The sequence below is a fragment of the Lepisosteus oculatus genome, chromosome 7 (genome assembly GCF_040954835.1).
Source record: "Lepisosteus oculatus isolate fLepOcu1 chromosome 7, fLepOcu1.hap2, whole genome shotgun sequence".
Lineage (NCBI taxonomy): Eukaryota > Metazoa > Chordata > Actinopteri > Semionotiformes > Lepisosteidae > Lepisosteus > Lepisosteus oculatus.
This window is the reverse complement of record NC_090702.1, coordinates 16118660-16136791: the sequence shown is the minus strand read 5'-3', so window position 1 is coordinate 16136791 and position 18132 is coordinate 16118660. Positions and strand designations below refer to the sequence as shown.

At 33.0% G+C, this 18132-nt stretch overlaps 1 protein-coding gene across 2 annotated transcripts in view; it reads right to left on the bottom strand.

The window, feature by feature from the left end:
- sema3ab (sema domain, immunoglobulin domain (Ig), short basic domain, secreted, (semaphorin) 3Ab) overlaps positions 1–18132 on the bottom strand; it is a 217624-nt gene that overhangs the window by 12089 nt on the left and 187403 nt on the right. For both annotated transcript variants that reach the window (XM_015352900.2, XM_006633561.3), the window contains 8 exons: positions 14815–14908; positions 10643–10762; positions 4367–4509; positions 2504–2618; positions 2338–2407; positions 1225–1369; positions 790–1009; positions 250–341 (listed from right to left, as the gene is read on the bottom strand). In XM_015352900.2, coding sequence (XP_015208386.1) covers positions 250–341; positions 790–1009; positions 1225–1369; positions 2338–2407; positions 2504–2618; positions 4367–4509; positions 10643–10762; positions 14815–14908 — 999 coding nt within the window. The remainder of the gene's footprint in view (positions 1–249; positions 342–789; positions 1010–1224; positions 1370–2337; positions 2408–2503; positions 2619–4366; positions 4510–10642; positions 10763–14814; positions 14909–18132) is intronic.

The following is an 18132-nucleotide window of genomic DNA, read 5'->3' as shown; positions in this document are numbered from 1 at the left end:
ATTATAGCCTTAATGACTTGCATATTGTAATGACATAAGGCCCTTTTCACTCATCATCCCTCATTGCTTTTCAGTTACTTAAGGCAAGAAATGTTATTTTTTGAATGGTATGTCCTTTTGAGTGTAGTCCAAACTGCAAAAGTAAACATGTAGGAGCCAATGCAGATTATCAGGAATTTGAGTCTGCTGAGCAGAATTATTGTGAAAAGAGTTCTTTGCTAACAGTCATTATTTAAAAAATAAACTTACTCTGAAAACAGTCACTTCCTCCAGTAGCACTTCCTCCAAGTCATGCCAGGTCTCCTTAGGAATTGATACAACTTTCAGAACTGTGCCAACATCTTCAAAACATAAAAAATACATGGATTTTATAGATTCATATCAAAATGTAAGGAAAGGAATAAAGTCTCTAAATATCAGGTGTACACTAGTAGGTTCATTCGTATCATGCAATGGATGTGGTTAAGTTGATGAAAGCCTTTGGAAAAAATGTTGAGTATCAGAACATGAGTAATACAGGCTTGAATGTAGATCATTTCAAGGACTTTCTTAAATCTGCTTTATTCCTTTTTGTGTTAATCTGTTTAAGGTGGTATTTCATCACAGAAAGCAAACGTGTTTACTTTGTATATATCACATATACTGTAAAATGACAGATCAAACTTCTGTTTTTTGTAAAATATTTGCCAGACACAAACTTCAATCACAATCTGCTCTGCTTAAATAAATTGTATAATTTATTAATTTAGAGTGTATGCTGTTTGCTTGTATTAATACAATTATTAGCACCTGTTCCAATGAACATGACATCATACTGTCCATCTTCTGCATCCACTCTGTCCACAACTATCTGAGTTAATTGGTAGTCAACATCGGTCTTAATGATAATTGGCCGGTTGTTTATTGGATGAACAGGGTTGTACATGGCTGGGTGACTTCTTGCAAAAGTTATGACATCATCCGGAAGATCCTTGGTTGAATAAAATCCTCCAAATGTCTTGCTGGGACACTACCAAAAAAAAGTCATTTTTGTATATACAGTATGTGGATTTGAACACACAAATAAAAGAAAACATATTACATTCAATGTAACTTTCTTCTTAAAATCAATTTAAAAACATTATACAACTCATTAATAAGATATTAGTAATTTAACTTCATAAATCTTTGTATTAAGCAATACAAAACTGCATTAAATTAGGTTTCATACTGTCTTGCACTCACAGTCCCTGGGCGTGGATATGGCACCCTCCCCTGAAATGGTACCCACTGATAGTTGGGACCTTCTCTGTGGGCATACGGTCCTAAAAACACTCTCCGCACATCAGTCATGCTGTACATGCACACCGCTGACCCCTTGAAGATGTTGCTGAAGGAAATACAATCAATCTATTAAAGTCATTAAGTGTAAGACTTAATTAAGTGAAAGATTAATCTATCTGATAAATTGCCTACTTTATACAATTAGCACCACATATTGATTAAGACAGAGTGAAAAATGAGTGTGTTAACATTTGCCTAGTAACTATTTAATTAACTAAACCACTGATTATTATCAACAGTTTGTGCCAGAAACTGCTGCAAAATCTCTGGAAATAAAATGCAAATTCAAGCAACCAAAAGGCAATTTACCTTAAAATTGAGAAAGTCAATAAAGCTTTTTCATTGTTTGTTGGTACTTTAAATTTAATTGTGGAAATTAATGCCAAATTAAATTTATTTTTCAAATGTGATTTTGGAATAATTTAATTAAACTGTTTCTCAAAATTCTCAATAAAATTTAAAATATTATTGAAGTGTGCATCTTGAAAAACATTCTATAACAAATATAAAAAACATTATACCACAAGAGTAAGCCTGATGCATTTAGAAATATCTTATTTTTTAATGTCTCACATTTTGATAAATACTTCAGCAGTAAACATCGCTCCTGTATCCTTTAGTTGTGCAGTTGCACATGCTGTACATTGATCCTTAGTAAATGCAGTGGCTGTATCTAGGAGGAGACTTGTGTTTCATGTTAACAAGATTTTCTTTAGGCCAGATTGAAACTTGAATAAAGAGTACAGCTATTAGAGCTGACAGATGGCTAAAATAATCTTTTTTTTTCCATTTCTGGTAAAGTGAGGTCAAAGAAATAGCTGCAGGTAAATGTATTAGAAAACATTTGTGAAATGTACTGATGCAGGACAATTGCACAATTGCAAAAAAAATGTTAGGTCAGCTTTTCTGAAAATGAAAAGAAAAATCTTGGCTGATTCTGATTCTATTATTAAAGGAAATAAACACAGGAAATGTGTGTGCCTTTCAAACAATCCTAGCAAAATGGACAGGTACCTGGAGGTTGTAAAAACAGCATATATAATTGGATTCTTGGGATCCTTTGAGCTCATCAGAAAGACATCCTCTGAAATCAATGAAACATTAGTTCAGAAACATACAGTATATGTTAGTATACAGATAAATAATTTACAGTATATTACAACAAAGACTTGATACATACGTAATTCATCAAAGTGTGTGTCAATGCCATTGGAACCTGGTACAGAACAGATTAATCGCGCTTTCAGGAAGGTGGTCCATTTATTAACAAGGCTTCTGTGACCTCCAAAGTCATTCTGTAAGTAAATAAAATAAATTAACTTGCTTTTAATGCACAGTAAACCAATATTATTATTTTTTGCCTAGTAAACATATTATTATATTAATATATAATAATAGTGAATATTTTCCTCTGTATAGATTAAATACTTTAAGTGTTGGACACTTAATAGTAATACTATTTCATCTACTACAGTTTCACACCTCTGATGTGTTTTATGCTATCATTTAAAATATAATAATATTTAATTAGATGTTGTGCTTAACAAAATCCTATTAATTTTGCGATAATGGCATTTTTGTGCAAATGGAAGAAATATTTTTTGTAAAGAGAACGTAATTGCTTTACTCTTACTCTCAGGAAAATGTAGTTACTACAATATACACAGTTTGTTTAATTAAATACAGGCATTCTGTCACTTTAATTTAGTCACTTAAAAGAAATGCAAATTGGGAGGATAAATTAAATGTTTGCATAATGGTGCACTTTACGTTCTACAGTAATTAGGTGATAGAAACTATGAACCTGCTAGAGCATTCAGTACACTGCTTAATTCTGTGTATTATTCACTGGAAAAGGCCCAGTAAAGTCAATCTCACTATTAACTGATTTTTAAATATACAGTATGTAAGAGATTATAAAAGGAATATATCAAACATGCTGGTTTGGCATACAATAGTTAAATCAAAAAGGAAATGTATAGAATGTAAGAAAATGTAATTTTACTCTAGTTGTATTAAACCTTTAAATCCTAATAAATATTTGATTAAAATCAACACTTTTATTTTCCACATCAAACAATATTAGGCAAATCAAATTATTTTTTTTACAAATGCACATCCTGCATAATCAGCATATTTTCTTACTGTGGATTACTGTGGTTTAAGAATCCATGGCATCCACAAGAATCCATCCACAAGACATTTCAAAATACTAGTGATACTTAAAATTTGGAATGAATTTACAGTATATCCTTTACAGGGTATAAAATCACCCCTCAAACATAAATGAGTGCCAACAACTCATGGGGTATTTAGAGTGATAATCTTTGGTATTTTTATGAGGCCTTTGCTGAATGTAATATGCTCTTGTATCCCTATATCTTGATTTTGCACTCATAAAACTTTGATCTATAACAAGAAAAGATCTTGTTAGGTGGACGAGGAAAATCAAGATGAAATGACTTTTTGCAATGAAAATCTTGAGTAGCACAAGCACAAACTTTATAGGCAGATTTTATTTTGCTCACACCATATTCCTTAAGTTTTTTTTCTTACTGCTGTGGAGGTTCAAAATCAGCAGCTGGCAATTAAATCACAGCTGCAGTGTAAGATGAGCGGGTCTTCACTTAACAGCATAGGCTGGTCTGTACTGGTGTTCAGTTTCTTCAGCTTAGAGATTCTTCATGAAGCCAAAGATTATACACTGTATTAATGCAGGGATTTTGAAAGGTTTCTGCATTCTTACAATATCTTTTATGTCAGCTGTAGGACTGAAAGAAGCAATCTGGTTTAAGAACCATATTGAATAACAGCACAAGGTTAAATTAAAAAAAGGACAGAAACCGTATTGAAAAACCAAATACCTAAAGTACTTTTAAAGTGGTACCTGTATAAAGAGGTAAACGATGTCTTTTAAAAAAAGGCCTTTATTAAAAAAGGTCTTTTAAAAAGGTATAATTTCTAAGAGCAAAAAAGAGTCTACTTCTATACGTCTTCCTTCTATACAAGTAGAAATTGTGTTATTGTGAAAAAAATCTGTTACCTTACAGAGCTGCCCAATCCTAGCATGTGTTGCCTTTCCAGTGTGCTCTCCATCCATTGCATTTTCTCTGAAGAACAAGTAAATTTTGTCATCTTCAGGATTGTCACTCTCTGGAATCAGGTGGACACTCACAAATCTGGGATCTAAAAAGATATAGCAATATAGCAATCCATATTGTGAGAAAAATCAGGCAAATTCATTCTTAAAATGATATTAGAATTCTTTTGCACACAGTGACTACATTTTTATTCCCAAAAATCTAAACTTAGAACTAACACAAATAAATGTGTTGATATGTATAGTAATCACATTATGAATAGTGCAGTACCATTGAAAATCGCAGATGTGAAAGAATGTTTAGTGCAACCCTGGTCATGTTTTATTATTTTCACAGGATTTAGCATTAGTGCCTGTTACTAATATTCCAATTATACTTCAGATGTTTCCAGCAAACCAAAAAAACTGCTATCGAATACAAAATCTGTCATTTCTGACTGTCAGGTGGGTGAAAGTTTGTTTCCATCGTGGCTATAATCATGCAAAGCACCTGTTTGTACACTCGTACTGCTTATTTTTAAGGCTGATGAACTTTTCAGATTTCTGGAACAGACATGAACTTCCTTCTGTTTATTTTTCAGTGGCTTATTCTTGAATCTAACAGATTGGGGGCCTAGAATACTGCATTAAAAAAGCAGTTAGGTCATAGCCTAAGCTGTCTTGGAGGGGGGAAAATGTTTCAAGCCTTCTGGGAAAGAACACAGAAAAATGCACAAAATGATATTTTGAAAAACATAAATGGAAAGATGTTTTGTTTTATTTTTCATCATATTCTAGCTTCAGGCTGAGGGAAATTGCAAAAATGTTTTACATACAGTAGTAAGTCTGATATGTTTTGATATCATTTGTTTCTCTTCATTTTCCAACAGGATGAAACAAATGTTAAAGAATCTGTTATTTCAATTAAAGGTGTTATAGAGAAATTTGGAAACAATTTCTTCATTTTCTTATTTCTTATTGTTCAAATGAGAATTCATATAAATACAATAAAGATATTATTTGTTCTTTGATATACAGTATGTGCATAATTGTAACAACCGTTACCATTAACATGTACTGTAAATTATACAAAGGTGTGATTAGTTGAAGTACAGGATGCAGTCTGAATGTAGATTGAAAGTAAAAAGTACCAGAAAACATAAAGAAAGACTGTAGATTGTGAGGCCAAACTGTTTATTAAATCTACTGTATGTTGTTTTGGTAACTTTACTGAACAATAAAATTAATTTCCACCTGTAGTTATTAATTATACAATCCTAACTCATAAACTGGTTTAAGTAGTATATCAGGAAGAAGTAAAGATTTATTCCATGCTGAAAAGAAAAACGTTTTGGTTGTGGAGACTTCTTTGGGTGTCCCTACTTGAACTAAATAGTCTATGAGCAGAGGTTGTGACACATAAAAACAGTGTTTGTGGAAGCTAAGAGAAAATAGATATACTGTACATACAGTATGACTAAGTTTTAACTAAGCTTCCAAATTCTTATTTTAATTTGTTAAGAACATACTGAGATACACAATATGATAAGTACTATGAGTAATACAATATTCAGTTCTGGAAAAGACAAATGTTTGCATTAGCTGCTCTCCATCAGACTAGGAGTACCATGTACAAAATACAAGCAAGAAAGATTATCAAAAATACAAGACACCTAAACAATATTGAGAAAATGAGCCTTGAATGCAACGATGACTCCAAAATTCCTTATCTGAGCGTTTACATGGAAACTAAAGTTAGCACAGTTACAGAGCTGGAAACCCTATCTGCCTGAACCAAAATCAACTTTGGACTTCTGATGTAAACACAACTGTGAAAAGGCAGATATCTAAGATATAGAAATAGAACCTTGGGTGTCATCAGAGAAGAAATGAAACCTGATACCATATTTACAAAGGTAACACATAAATATGAAAAAATTGGGAACAAGAACAAAGCCCTATGAGAAGCAACATGCAAAGGGTTTTTAGAATGAACAATCGGTAAGATATGAAACAACCCTAATGATGCATGTAGTAATACCAACAGCCCTCTCTAAGCTATTCAGCAAATCAATTTTATGAATTTAGAAAGTTTTATCGGAACCTTTTTTGTACTTTTTACCAAATCCGGAGTGTTATCACATTTTGGGAATGCTGCTAACAGAAATAGCCAGGGTATGGCAATCAAGATCTGTCTATCCAACATCACTAGAAACTATTAGTAAGTGTCCCAAAGATTATTAATAGGCAGGGCTGGTGATCAACTCTGTTGTGATCACCTTTTGCAAGAACAAAATAATTTCCTTGAAAGGGTCACTTCCACATAACATGGACATGGCTCCTGATGGAACAGGATATCATGGAAGAATCATGAACCAAGCTGCAGTCATCAAAAGTGCCAGTAAATGTAATTTTATGATGCAGCTTCACAAAAATATTTTACTCCATTTTGAAAAGCAATACAGATTAAAACATATGGACAATTATACCGCAATTGGTGGAGTTCCTGACTTATTTTCTGAACAACAACCCTTCTCTGTTGTTCACTTAGTGATATCAGAGTATGTACAGGATATAAAGTAGAAACTACAAATGAAAAGCATCCAGTTAACACGAGTACAGGTAATTTCAAGCACAGATAAAAAGGCGTATTAGGGAGACCACGACAGAGAATGGAAATTAAAATAAAGAATATTTTGTTTCAGTTATACAACACCAAACAAAGCAAGAAGTAATGGTCCCAAAGATAACAGAAAACTTTTATACAATAAAATCCACAACTTGCCCCAGGCTGAGGAAAGACATTATTACATATTAAGTAATATTAGTGTATAAGGGTCAGAAGTGTTACAAGTAGGAGACATTATTAAAGTAAACAGATCTGCAAGACCTGATAGTGTTCCAACAATTCTGCTTAAGGAAATAATAGGGGTTACTTATAGAATGCTAATACAATTCCTACAATAGTCACTTAAGACAGAGTAATACCCAATCACTGGAAAATTGCAAATGCAACACATAGCCATAAACATTGGTGATAAAACCTGAGTAAATCCAGGCCAATAGATACAGTATTTCTTCTGTTACATGTTATTATGGATCATCATGTAGCATTTAAATTCTAGGGACAGAAATTTAGATTTAGAAAAGGTAGGCATTGTTTAAACTAACTTGTCAGTTTGAACACACAGCCATTGAACAAGTAGCAGTTGTAATGGATACACATACTATAGAGCATATGACATCATATAACCATTTATTTGTTAATAGCCTCAACCAATTCAGTGTTGCAGGAGGGCTGGAGCCTATCTCGGCAAGCAAAGAGCACAAAGCAGGGTCCTCCCTGGATGAGATGCTAGTCTATTGCTGGACACACACAGACACAGACAGGCCCACAGTCACACCAGGGCCAGATTTCCCAGAAGCCAATTTACCAACCAGTATGTATTTGGACTGTGGGAAGAAACCCAATGCAGGGAGAGCATAGAAACTCCACGCAGACAGCATGAGGCTGAAATGTTAACCACTGTGCCACCCTGATATGATATATTTAAATTAAATTACAGTAGTTTCATAAAGTCTTCACACAATTCTCATATTACAGGCAGCTGACATCTGAGGAACTATTAAATGCATAGTAAATGGAAAGTGAATGGTTAAATTAGAGTGATGCAATTAATAGAGTACCAGTGGATTATGAATTAGGACCACTGCTCTTTTTTTATATCAATGATCAAGTCTCTGGCATTCACAAATGATATCAAATTAGAAAGACTGAAAAACATTGTAGGGGATGCAAAAGAAAATCAATCGTTTTTTATTTTAATTAGAAAATAGAGGACTGGACAAATGTGATGGAAATTTTAATATAAAACCTGAAGCATATTACATCAGTTTAGAAGAAATATAAACTCACTATACACAATGGGAAAACTGAGCTTAAAGAATTTAGCTGAAAAATCTACCTGGCGCATCATTTTCATTTCCTAGTCATACAGCTACAGAGGGGAATGGGCGTGATATAAAAAGGCAAACGTCATTTTAGAATATATAGTTTAGAGTTCAGAACTTGAATGAATGAATGCATAGTTAAAGTCGTACAATTCACTCCCAAGATTTCATTTAGAATATTGTGTCCACTTTTGTCACCTCCTTACAAGAAAGAGAGTACTGCTCTGGAATCGGTCCAGAGAAGAATTACCAGATACATTCCTAGGCTTACAGGAATGTCCTGCTATGATAGATTGCAAAGAATCGAATCTACAGTATTTACTATTAAATAAAAAGCAAGATTACCTGATTCAAATATTCCATAAAGGCATTGACAAAATCAATCTAGTGGACTTTGGAAACAACAATGAAATGTGAACCAAAGGACACAACTATGAATTACAGAGAAGCGCATTTAGAACTGAGAACAGAGGGTATTTCTTTACACAAAGGCTAAAGGAATGGCTGGATCCTTAGATTAACTACTTATTAACAACCAAACAAGCTAAATGGATTGAATGGCTTTTATTCCATTATTGCTTTCTTTACACTTTTATGTGTTTGTTGAGCTCTCCATAAGGACAGACATTGCTTTGTAATGTAATAGAGGTGTTGGGGAACTTACAGTATATGAATTTTAGGAGCTGATGTGTCTCTGTATATAATAGAAAAAAATAAAAGTTTATTTCACTTTAGTCAAGCCTTTCATGGTTGTGTATGACTCAGATTTCAGTTTTTTTTTTATTCTGCAGTATTTCCTGATAGTTTTCCACTCTAAAAACCTTTAGGTCAACAATCAAGTTAGTGACAGAAACTAATTAATTTGCACAGAGGCCACGGGCTTTAACTGAGTTTAGAAGAACCATGTCAAGAGAGTTGGTCACATCACTGTGACACAAATTATTGTGGCATCTACTTGAGCCTTAATCTGTGACTAACTCCCAGCACACATGAATTACTTATTCATCAGTAAATCCCTAACAGTAGAAAAAAATAATAATTATAAAGTAGTGAGCTGATTTAAAGAAATTGGAATTGACAGGACAAGTACTAATTAAACTGGCTAAAATAAAGAAACTTTCTCCAAAAGACTGCATCAGAACAACACAAATTGGCTTATCAGATCCTTAGTGCCCCCCCATCTTTAGCATGCTATTTCAAATAGTAATTACCTTGTATGCATGCTCACTGTTGCTTAGAATATTTCAATAGCCTTGCAAGCTTTAACAAGTCACAAAAAGTAAAATACAACGGGCCCCTTCCTATGCATAAGCTAATGACTTTAACACTGATCAGCACAGACTGAAATAATTATCTTCCAGCAGACCTCCTTTTTGAATGAAAACTTTGAAGTACATCTTTTGTCACGACACTGCGCAAGAATCCAAGTGTCTTATGTTGAATGTTCTTCGACCAGTGGAGGGAAATGTACTTGTCCTTGTCTGCTGTCCATTATTTAAATGGAGAATGTTGACAGTTAATACACGTGAATAAAATAGGCTGAATCATTAAGTATGGACATTAAACATCACATTTGCTATGATAATGTTTGCATGTTTGAAAGGATTATTGTTGGGACTATGCCTGCTCCTTTTATTCTGATTTCTTTTTGTGCATTGTATTCATTGTTAATACAAAAAAGCCAAGTCAGGCATGACAAAAAGCCTAAGTTTGATGCAAATCTTTAAAAAAAAATAAGAACTCAGTAAGGCTTAACTATGTGGGAAAGTACAACAGCATCCTCTAAACCTTAAATTTAGCCATTGTATTTTGTAATTCCTCTCCAAAAGACAATTTGCTAGAGGGCACTTTACCCTTTTTTCTTAAGCTCTGAAGTGGGAATGAAACATCAAAACCAAGTGTGTTATGAATAGACAGTATCTGATAACAGTCACCCTCTTAGCAAGCTGTCTTTCAAAGGACAGATTAAAGTGAAGCATAGGAAGACTTGTGTCATTGGATAGTACATTCTGTAAGTCGCCAATGTTAAAAAACCCTAAGCAAACACAAATGGCATCTGGAGGAGCCTATCTGTTTAGTTTTCGTAAGAACATCTGTAGTATTGGGTCATTTCTGGAGAATGCTTTTTTTTTCTTGGTAGGTTTCCTGATCTCAAAGTTCACAAAAACCTACTACTTGGGAAATGCATTACTTCTTATATAGTCTCCTGCTTATTTATTAAACAGATACAGTATAATATAATACCTACCTGGTATTATAATGCAAAAGCAAACAAGATATGTTTCCTACCATTTAACCATCTGGAATCATGCTGCTCAGTCCTGATTGGATGATGCTGTCCTAAAGTGCGGAAGATGGCAAAATCCCTGCCCATGAAATCAGCTGCTGTTCCAGAATACAATTCTCCATCTGTGATTAAAGACAAAAAATGAATAAAAAATCCAAGGGACCATACTGTATATTGAAGAATATACAAGTGTTTATTGTACCTAAGGTATAACACTGCATGAATAGCAGGTAATAATCACACTGTGACTACTTTGACACATTGTTGAAGAAAAATCACTATGGATGTAGAATCCATTATAAGTCATAGCATCAGAATTTCTTAAAATTACTGTAAAATGACAGGAATGCAATACTTGATAACAATGATTAATTTGTAATTAATTCATTTAAAACGATTTTAACAATGTGAATGTTTTCTGGGTGCATTTGGAATAATTCTAGGTAAGCCATTTCAGTTTTTTTATTAATTTTTTTTAATTCTTTTTTAATTCAGTATTTTTTTTCTTTTTCAGGATAATTTAAACAATAATGCATGTTTCACAACTACTCAAAATCATACTATAGTTTCCATTGTATCATGTCATACTACAGTATGTATACCAGTTAGAGAAACAGTTTTTTTACAAACTGTAGGTTCACATATGTTTCCAAACTTCAGCTGCCTTTCATATTAAAGAAAATGTATTCTTGTGATTATAAGAATATAATAATGAGCTCCCTATGAACAAGATTTACTGTACAAGTTCATTAACAGTGCAAATAATAAAACCTCACATCTTTACCATACGGAGCAAACTTTAAGTAATTAAACAAATATTACCCCAATTAAAACTTACATTTTCACATATTTGTTTAAACATTTTCTTCCTCTTAACACTACCATTTTTAGTGAGCAATATGAAATGTGAGATTTCACAGATGATGGAGACTTTATCATGGTGGAACACCCGGATTACATTATTCTCATTTAACAAAGAACGAACCAGAAATAATTAGTGGTGTGAAATTTCTAATTGCTGGTGAAAAGACCCAGTGCCATATGGCAATGATGAAAAACAAGAAGGGTGAAATGTATGACAGTGGAAGTGGTTAGAAATTAAGGACTCTCAAATGATTTACAGATTTACAGCAATTGAATCTGACTGGCCTGGCAGGAGGGATAATAAAAAAATTAAATAGTGAGCATGTCATGCATAATTCAGCCATTTAAGATTAATCTCCTTGCCAACTCTTTCCTGCGTTCCAAAAGATGAAGATTTAATTAAATCTTTTGGCACGTTCAAATTTCATTTCCTCTTAAATCTTGTTTTTAAAATAAATATAAAGAAATGTATAACTGCTTTCTCAAAAAATTCATGGTAAAGCAGAGGAAGACTGTTGTTAAACATCAAATATTTTTGTTAGATTTTTGCTGGTGAACAATATAAATCATTACGTTGAGGTAGCATCTGCAAATTTACAGTACAGAGAAAAAGTTTGTAAAACCCTTGAGTTGATCCATATTATTATATATTTCAGACTTAAAGACAGTTACTGTGGATCATTTACTAAGGCAAGAAGCCTAAGTAAATGATAAGCATAAAATAATTAAATCTATAACACATAAATGATATATATATACAGTATATTTGGATTATATCTATTAACAAAACGATCCAACAGTAAATATCCTCTTGTGTGTACAGTAAGTGTGTGAAGCCTTCAATTCATGACTGGTTCAACAACAACTTCAACTAGACATTACCAATAACTATCTATCAGTCTCCCACACTGGCTTTTCAAATTTTTGACCCATTCTTCCTTATGGAACTCCATCAAGTGCAGACATTTGTGAGTTTTCTTACACAGACAGCTTGGTTGATAACTTTTCAATGAAGTTAAGATACAGACATTGATTTGAAAATTCTAAAATGTGAAATTTCATATTCTTCACCTATTCTGTTATGAAGATTTGCTTATGTGTGATGAGGTTCTTCTGCTGGAAGTCAGTATTTGGTTTGCACCACTCAAAACATTTTCATTGTAGCCAAACAGTTAAACTTTGGACTTCTTTGTGCTGAGAACATTTTTCCAGTAGTCTTTTGGCTCATCAGGGTTCTATTTGGTGAACTTGAAATAAGCACGTTTTTAAGCTTTTTAGAGAGCAATGGTTTGTTCCTGGCTTTTCCTTTTTTTTCAGGGATGAACACTGACATAAGTCTCAGAAAAACAGGCTCAGAGATCATTAGATGTTACTTTAGGCTTCTTGTGACTCCCTGGATGCTTTCCCAGGTTGCTCTGTGAAGGTCTTGGCAGGATGTCTAGTCCTGGATTTTGTCATCATGGTCTTGATATTTTCCATTTGTAAGTTATAGTTCCTGTCTCACAGGTGATGTATAGTTTAGAAATGTTTTTGTAACACTTCCCAGACAGGTGCGCATCAATTACTCTTTTCCTGAGGTCCTCAGAAATCTCTTTAGTGTTTTCACTTACATGTATGGTGAAAATCAAAGCTTTTGACCATCATATGGGACAGGGATACCCATTTACTCATCTACTCATTACCAATTATTTCATGTGATTCTGATTAACCTCTTAGTTTATGACAAATAAACTAGTTATTTTTATATTTATTTTTTTGACATTTATTTTTAATTATCAATGTAATTAATAATTTAATTATCATATGGCATGTCTCAAAATTTGAATGAATTTGGTTTTAAAGAATCAAAGGTATCATGGTAAGAAATTGTAATTCCAATATTTAAATTGGAGTTTTAAAAACATTTTCTCCGCACTGTTTAGTAAAATGTTAAATACAGTGAAAAATACCAAGGCTGCTCAAAGCCTGTGGGAATAGCTGGCAAAAGTTGTTAAATCAGGAAACAAATTTATAAACTAAAATGAGACATGTTCTCACAAGTCTCGAACTCTCTGTCATGGCAAGCCACAAATGTATTCTTCTGACATTGTAGCCATTTTCATCTCTTGCTGGGCACTCAGGGAATGCATACTTGAAGAGCACTTAAAGATCTATTCAGCCCACCAATCCTAATCTGCAGCAGTCAGGCAAATCTGCAGTTTAATTATGTTCCTCACTGAGCAAAACAAAAGATGAGAAGTCAAGCATGGAGCTGCTGCCATTGAGGAGCTGCATGGTGTCCAAAAAGAGCTTTTTCAAAAGCTTGTACTTGTGTCAGCAGCCTTCTGACACTTCAGTCAGCCAAAGAGCATTATCTAATCACTGACCTGTCTTCATTATATATGCTGAAAGCAGAGAAGATTTGTTCAGAATATTTTCAGATTCTGGATAAACTTTTTAAGAAGTTAATGGGGTGAAAAAAAATCCTAAATCAAAATGAAAACAAATTGATTAGCTTTTTTATAGCTGCTAAATGTTCTAAATTTAACAATTTCAAATAGACACTATAATAGAAACAATTTATATTTTTAATATGAGTGGATTCACTAAATGTTTTAAACACTATGAATAATTTTAGGTGCCAAACAAGAAAATAATAGAAAAAATATAATTTTTGGAATCAATACATGACATGTCACGTTTTAGCCAACACAAGTTTAAAATGATACAAGCTTTCTATATATTTTGTTGCTATTATTACCCTCAATAAGATAAACATACAGATTAGAAAATGGTATTACTGAGCTGTTCATTAGGATAACATTTACATTTACTCGTGACAGAAAAGTTTCATCTGGAAGTAATTTTAAAATAAAACTCTTTGAGAGCAACAGTGCTTAGACAACTTCTGTAACAGATGCTAGGTCAAAGGGGTAGTCTGTTTACGATAGTAGCTACAGACATCTGGATTAAACTGCCATTCGATTATGACACCATGGAGAAACCTACATTTTCAGAAACATAGAAAAGTCATCATGAAGCATTAACAGCCTGCAAACTTGCATTTGTCCTTCATTAAGGGCAAACACTGCACAATCAATCAAATATTTGCACTCCAGGATAGACTAAGAAGGGCTGAATAAATGTTTTTAAACCAATTCAGAACTTTTCAGTAAATTTCTTAATACCTAAGCAAAAAAAGAATCAGTCAAACCTTTGTCTTCATGTTCTCCAGTCTCAGCTCCTCTGCAATTTCTATTTTCAGAAATGTGGCCAACACATTCAAAGTCCCAGGGGAAATGAATGATCAGCCTATCCATGACAAACTTACCAATTAAAAGAGAAGCAGTCTGCAGCTTTGGGTCATAGGGACTTTTTCCACGGCCATTCTCAAAATGGGATGTTTCCAGTCTGAAGATAGTATCCTAGTTATAAAATCAATAGTAAGAAATCTTACATGAAAGGAAATACATTATTAAAATTCAGTTTTCAATATTTTTGTCATTAAGGTGGACATGTCTCACCATAATGAAATCTATTTAATTGAATATGTTTAACTTTTTTAATAATCATGCTTGTCACTTATTACATGGAATTGTTGTATTCAGAGTATTAGTAAATATAATATGATGAATAAATAGAATTATTATAACAACCCTATTATTTTGACAACATTAAATGTTTGGGTACTGGTACATGTAATATACATTCTTATTTAAGTTTTGAGTAATTATATCCCAAATAACTGCAAATGCAGTAATTTGTCAATTCTACTCATTAATGTTTTATAGAAAAAAAATCAAATTGCATTTTTACACAAATATAAAGATCATGGCGCAGTAAACTATTTTTTATTTTCTACTTCACTGTTTGATCCAAATCATTTAAGATTTAAATCTTTAAGTCATTTGTATCAGCAAAAAACACCCATTTGTCACACTTGAACAGTATATTGCATTTTGTGAAATAAAAATGTAGCCCATTGAGCATGCATGGAATGAAGTAGTTGGTTTCTTAATTTTCATAAATTAAGAACCATTAGATTGAGACAGTACATCTCAGAATTGATTAACTCAGTGACATCTTAATTATAAAATTATTGTGTATCAAGTGTTGTGGAAATGGCAATTTCACCTGCACTGATTAATGAAGGCAGTAGTAAGGGTAAGTCAATCACTTAGGAGACATTGAATTCAATCAACAGTATTGAACTTTCTTCTCCAGGGATGGAAGCACAATTCTCCAAAAGCACTGACAATTAAAATCATTTGACCGAGCAACACACTGTTGTCAAGTGTAATCTATCAAATTGTTCTTCAACCCTATGAAGAAAATTGATCTTTACAAAAAGATAACAGGCTGAGGGCAGTGCAGCACAGAACACATTCATTTTGTATGTAAAAACTCCCTCAGAGTTTCATATACGCCTACCAGTAAATTGGCATTATATATGGAAAAGTAAAAAATGACTTCACCAATTGAATTAAAGGGGGAGTTTGGGCAGCCCGGATTGTTGAATTGAACCAGAACACTAGATAAACATTTAAGACAGAAATTTCTTCAGTGTATTAAGCATAAATTGATTAAGAAGATGCAGACTTTCAAATTACTACAGTACTTTAAGATATGAAAAAGCAAAATAAAGCAGATTCCATGCTAATGTCAGCTGTAAAACTGGTATAAAACAATCTCTAATGTATTACAAAACAGCTGTTGCAGTGGGCAGTAATAAGCACAGCACCCAGTGGTTTTGGGCTATTTTATAAAATCAAAATTCTTTTTTAAACTTTTTACAAGCAGCCAATTGCATAAGAACAGTTACAAATGAGATGAGGTCATTTAAAAACATTTAACGTTTTTCAGTAGCTAATTTAATCCAAAGATTTCATCCAGTCATGTTAACTGACTTATAAATATTGATCTATAACATTGTCCTGTTTTGTCAGTCTTTTTAGTGTGACCGCCAGTTTAATGAAGAACAAAATAAAACTAAAATGCACACTGCTCACTTGTGACTTACAGTACATACTGTATTTACGTATCTTTTATTTCTTTGAAGTAAGTTCTCTGAGGCCAACTGTAAATCATATTTTTTATAATATTACATTATCGGGGTGGCACAGTGGCACAGTGATAAGCATTGTTGCCTTGCAACGCTGGGGCCCCGGGTTAACTTCTTGGGGTGCTGTCTGCGTGGAGTTTGCATGCTCTCCCCATGTTCATGTGGGTTTCTGCGAGGTGCTCTAGATTCCTCCCATAGTTCAAAGAAATACTGGAAGGTGAATTGGCTTCTGGAAAAATTGCCTTGGTGTGAGTGTTTGTGTCTGTCTATGCCATGTAATGGACAAATTTCCTATCCAGGATGTAACCCGCCTTGCACTCATGACCCTGTTTTGGATAAAGTGATTAGAAAATGGGTGATTTGAGGGATTACACTATAATAATAATTATAATAAACTTTATTTTATATAGCGCCTTTAAAGGTGGCTTCTCAAAGCACTTAATGGAGCTTATTACTGTTGTTTTAGATTCACTCAAAAAGTACAGTACATTGTTTTAGTCTCCAAACAGGGTAAACACCTGGCATATTACATTTAGCACGGACAAATGCAATTGTGAGCAGACAATATATTTTAAATTTTAAAAGGTGGTATTGAACTAGAAGAAGCAGATACAGCAATCTAGTGGTTTATTTTGACTCTTCCCTTTTTCATCTAAAAATTGTGATGAAGTATAAAAATACTTGAATAGATGTCATAATAATACATCTTTTTAATTTGAAACAGATGTATTATTTGAAACAATTTAATTTGAAACAACTTATTAAATATCAGTAACAATACAATATACATATATACAATATATGTATATGTCCATATGTTGATTTTAATGATAACTACAGAATAAGTTAAAATTATTCTGTAGAATTATTGACACCTGAAGAAGGCTCCACGGCCGAAACATTGTGTTCTCTTTCTTCTTTTTTTCAGCATGGTCTAAACCTGCTGACGCAGCTACCCACCTGAACTACTACAGAATAATGCCTTGGGAGGACATTTTGCAGTAGTGCTGGCATCCATGTATTACCATACATTTCCAATTGTGGGTGGACTATTGGATTTGCTCAACAAGTTCAAATTAACAACTGAATAGCGATTTAAGGTTTTTTTTTTCTTCCTATTATTTTGGTTTCTTTATTGTATGTATGAAGATAATGTCTTGGTTAAATATTAGAATGAGAATAGTAGAGTGGTCTGAATCTATAAAGGTGAAGAATGTAGACGTTAATAAGATTTTAGTTTCATGTTTCCTATTGAAGACATACTAGAGCAAATGCAATGAATGATACATTAAACTCTGGTCTTTTTTTTGTTTACAATAGGTTTTTTTACGATGAATATTCAGAATGTCCCAAAACTGGGGGAAAGTAATTTCCCAGTTACTTTGTTGTGTTAAATATATTTTGACATTCAGTAAATAATTGGATATTCTGTAATACAAATGCTTAAATACTTCAAAGACTACAGCCTACATACCCCTTGTTAGATAGAATACTAAATGAAAGAAACATTTATATTTTAATAGATTAACTTGGAGTAGAATTCACCATTTTTGTTCCAGATAAATGCAGTACCGAGTAAGCTATGTG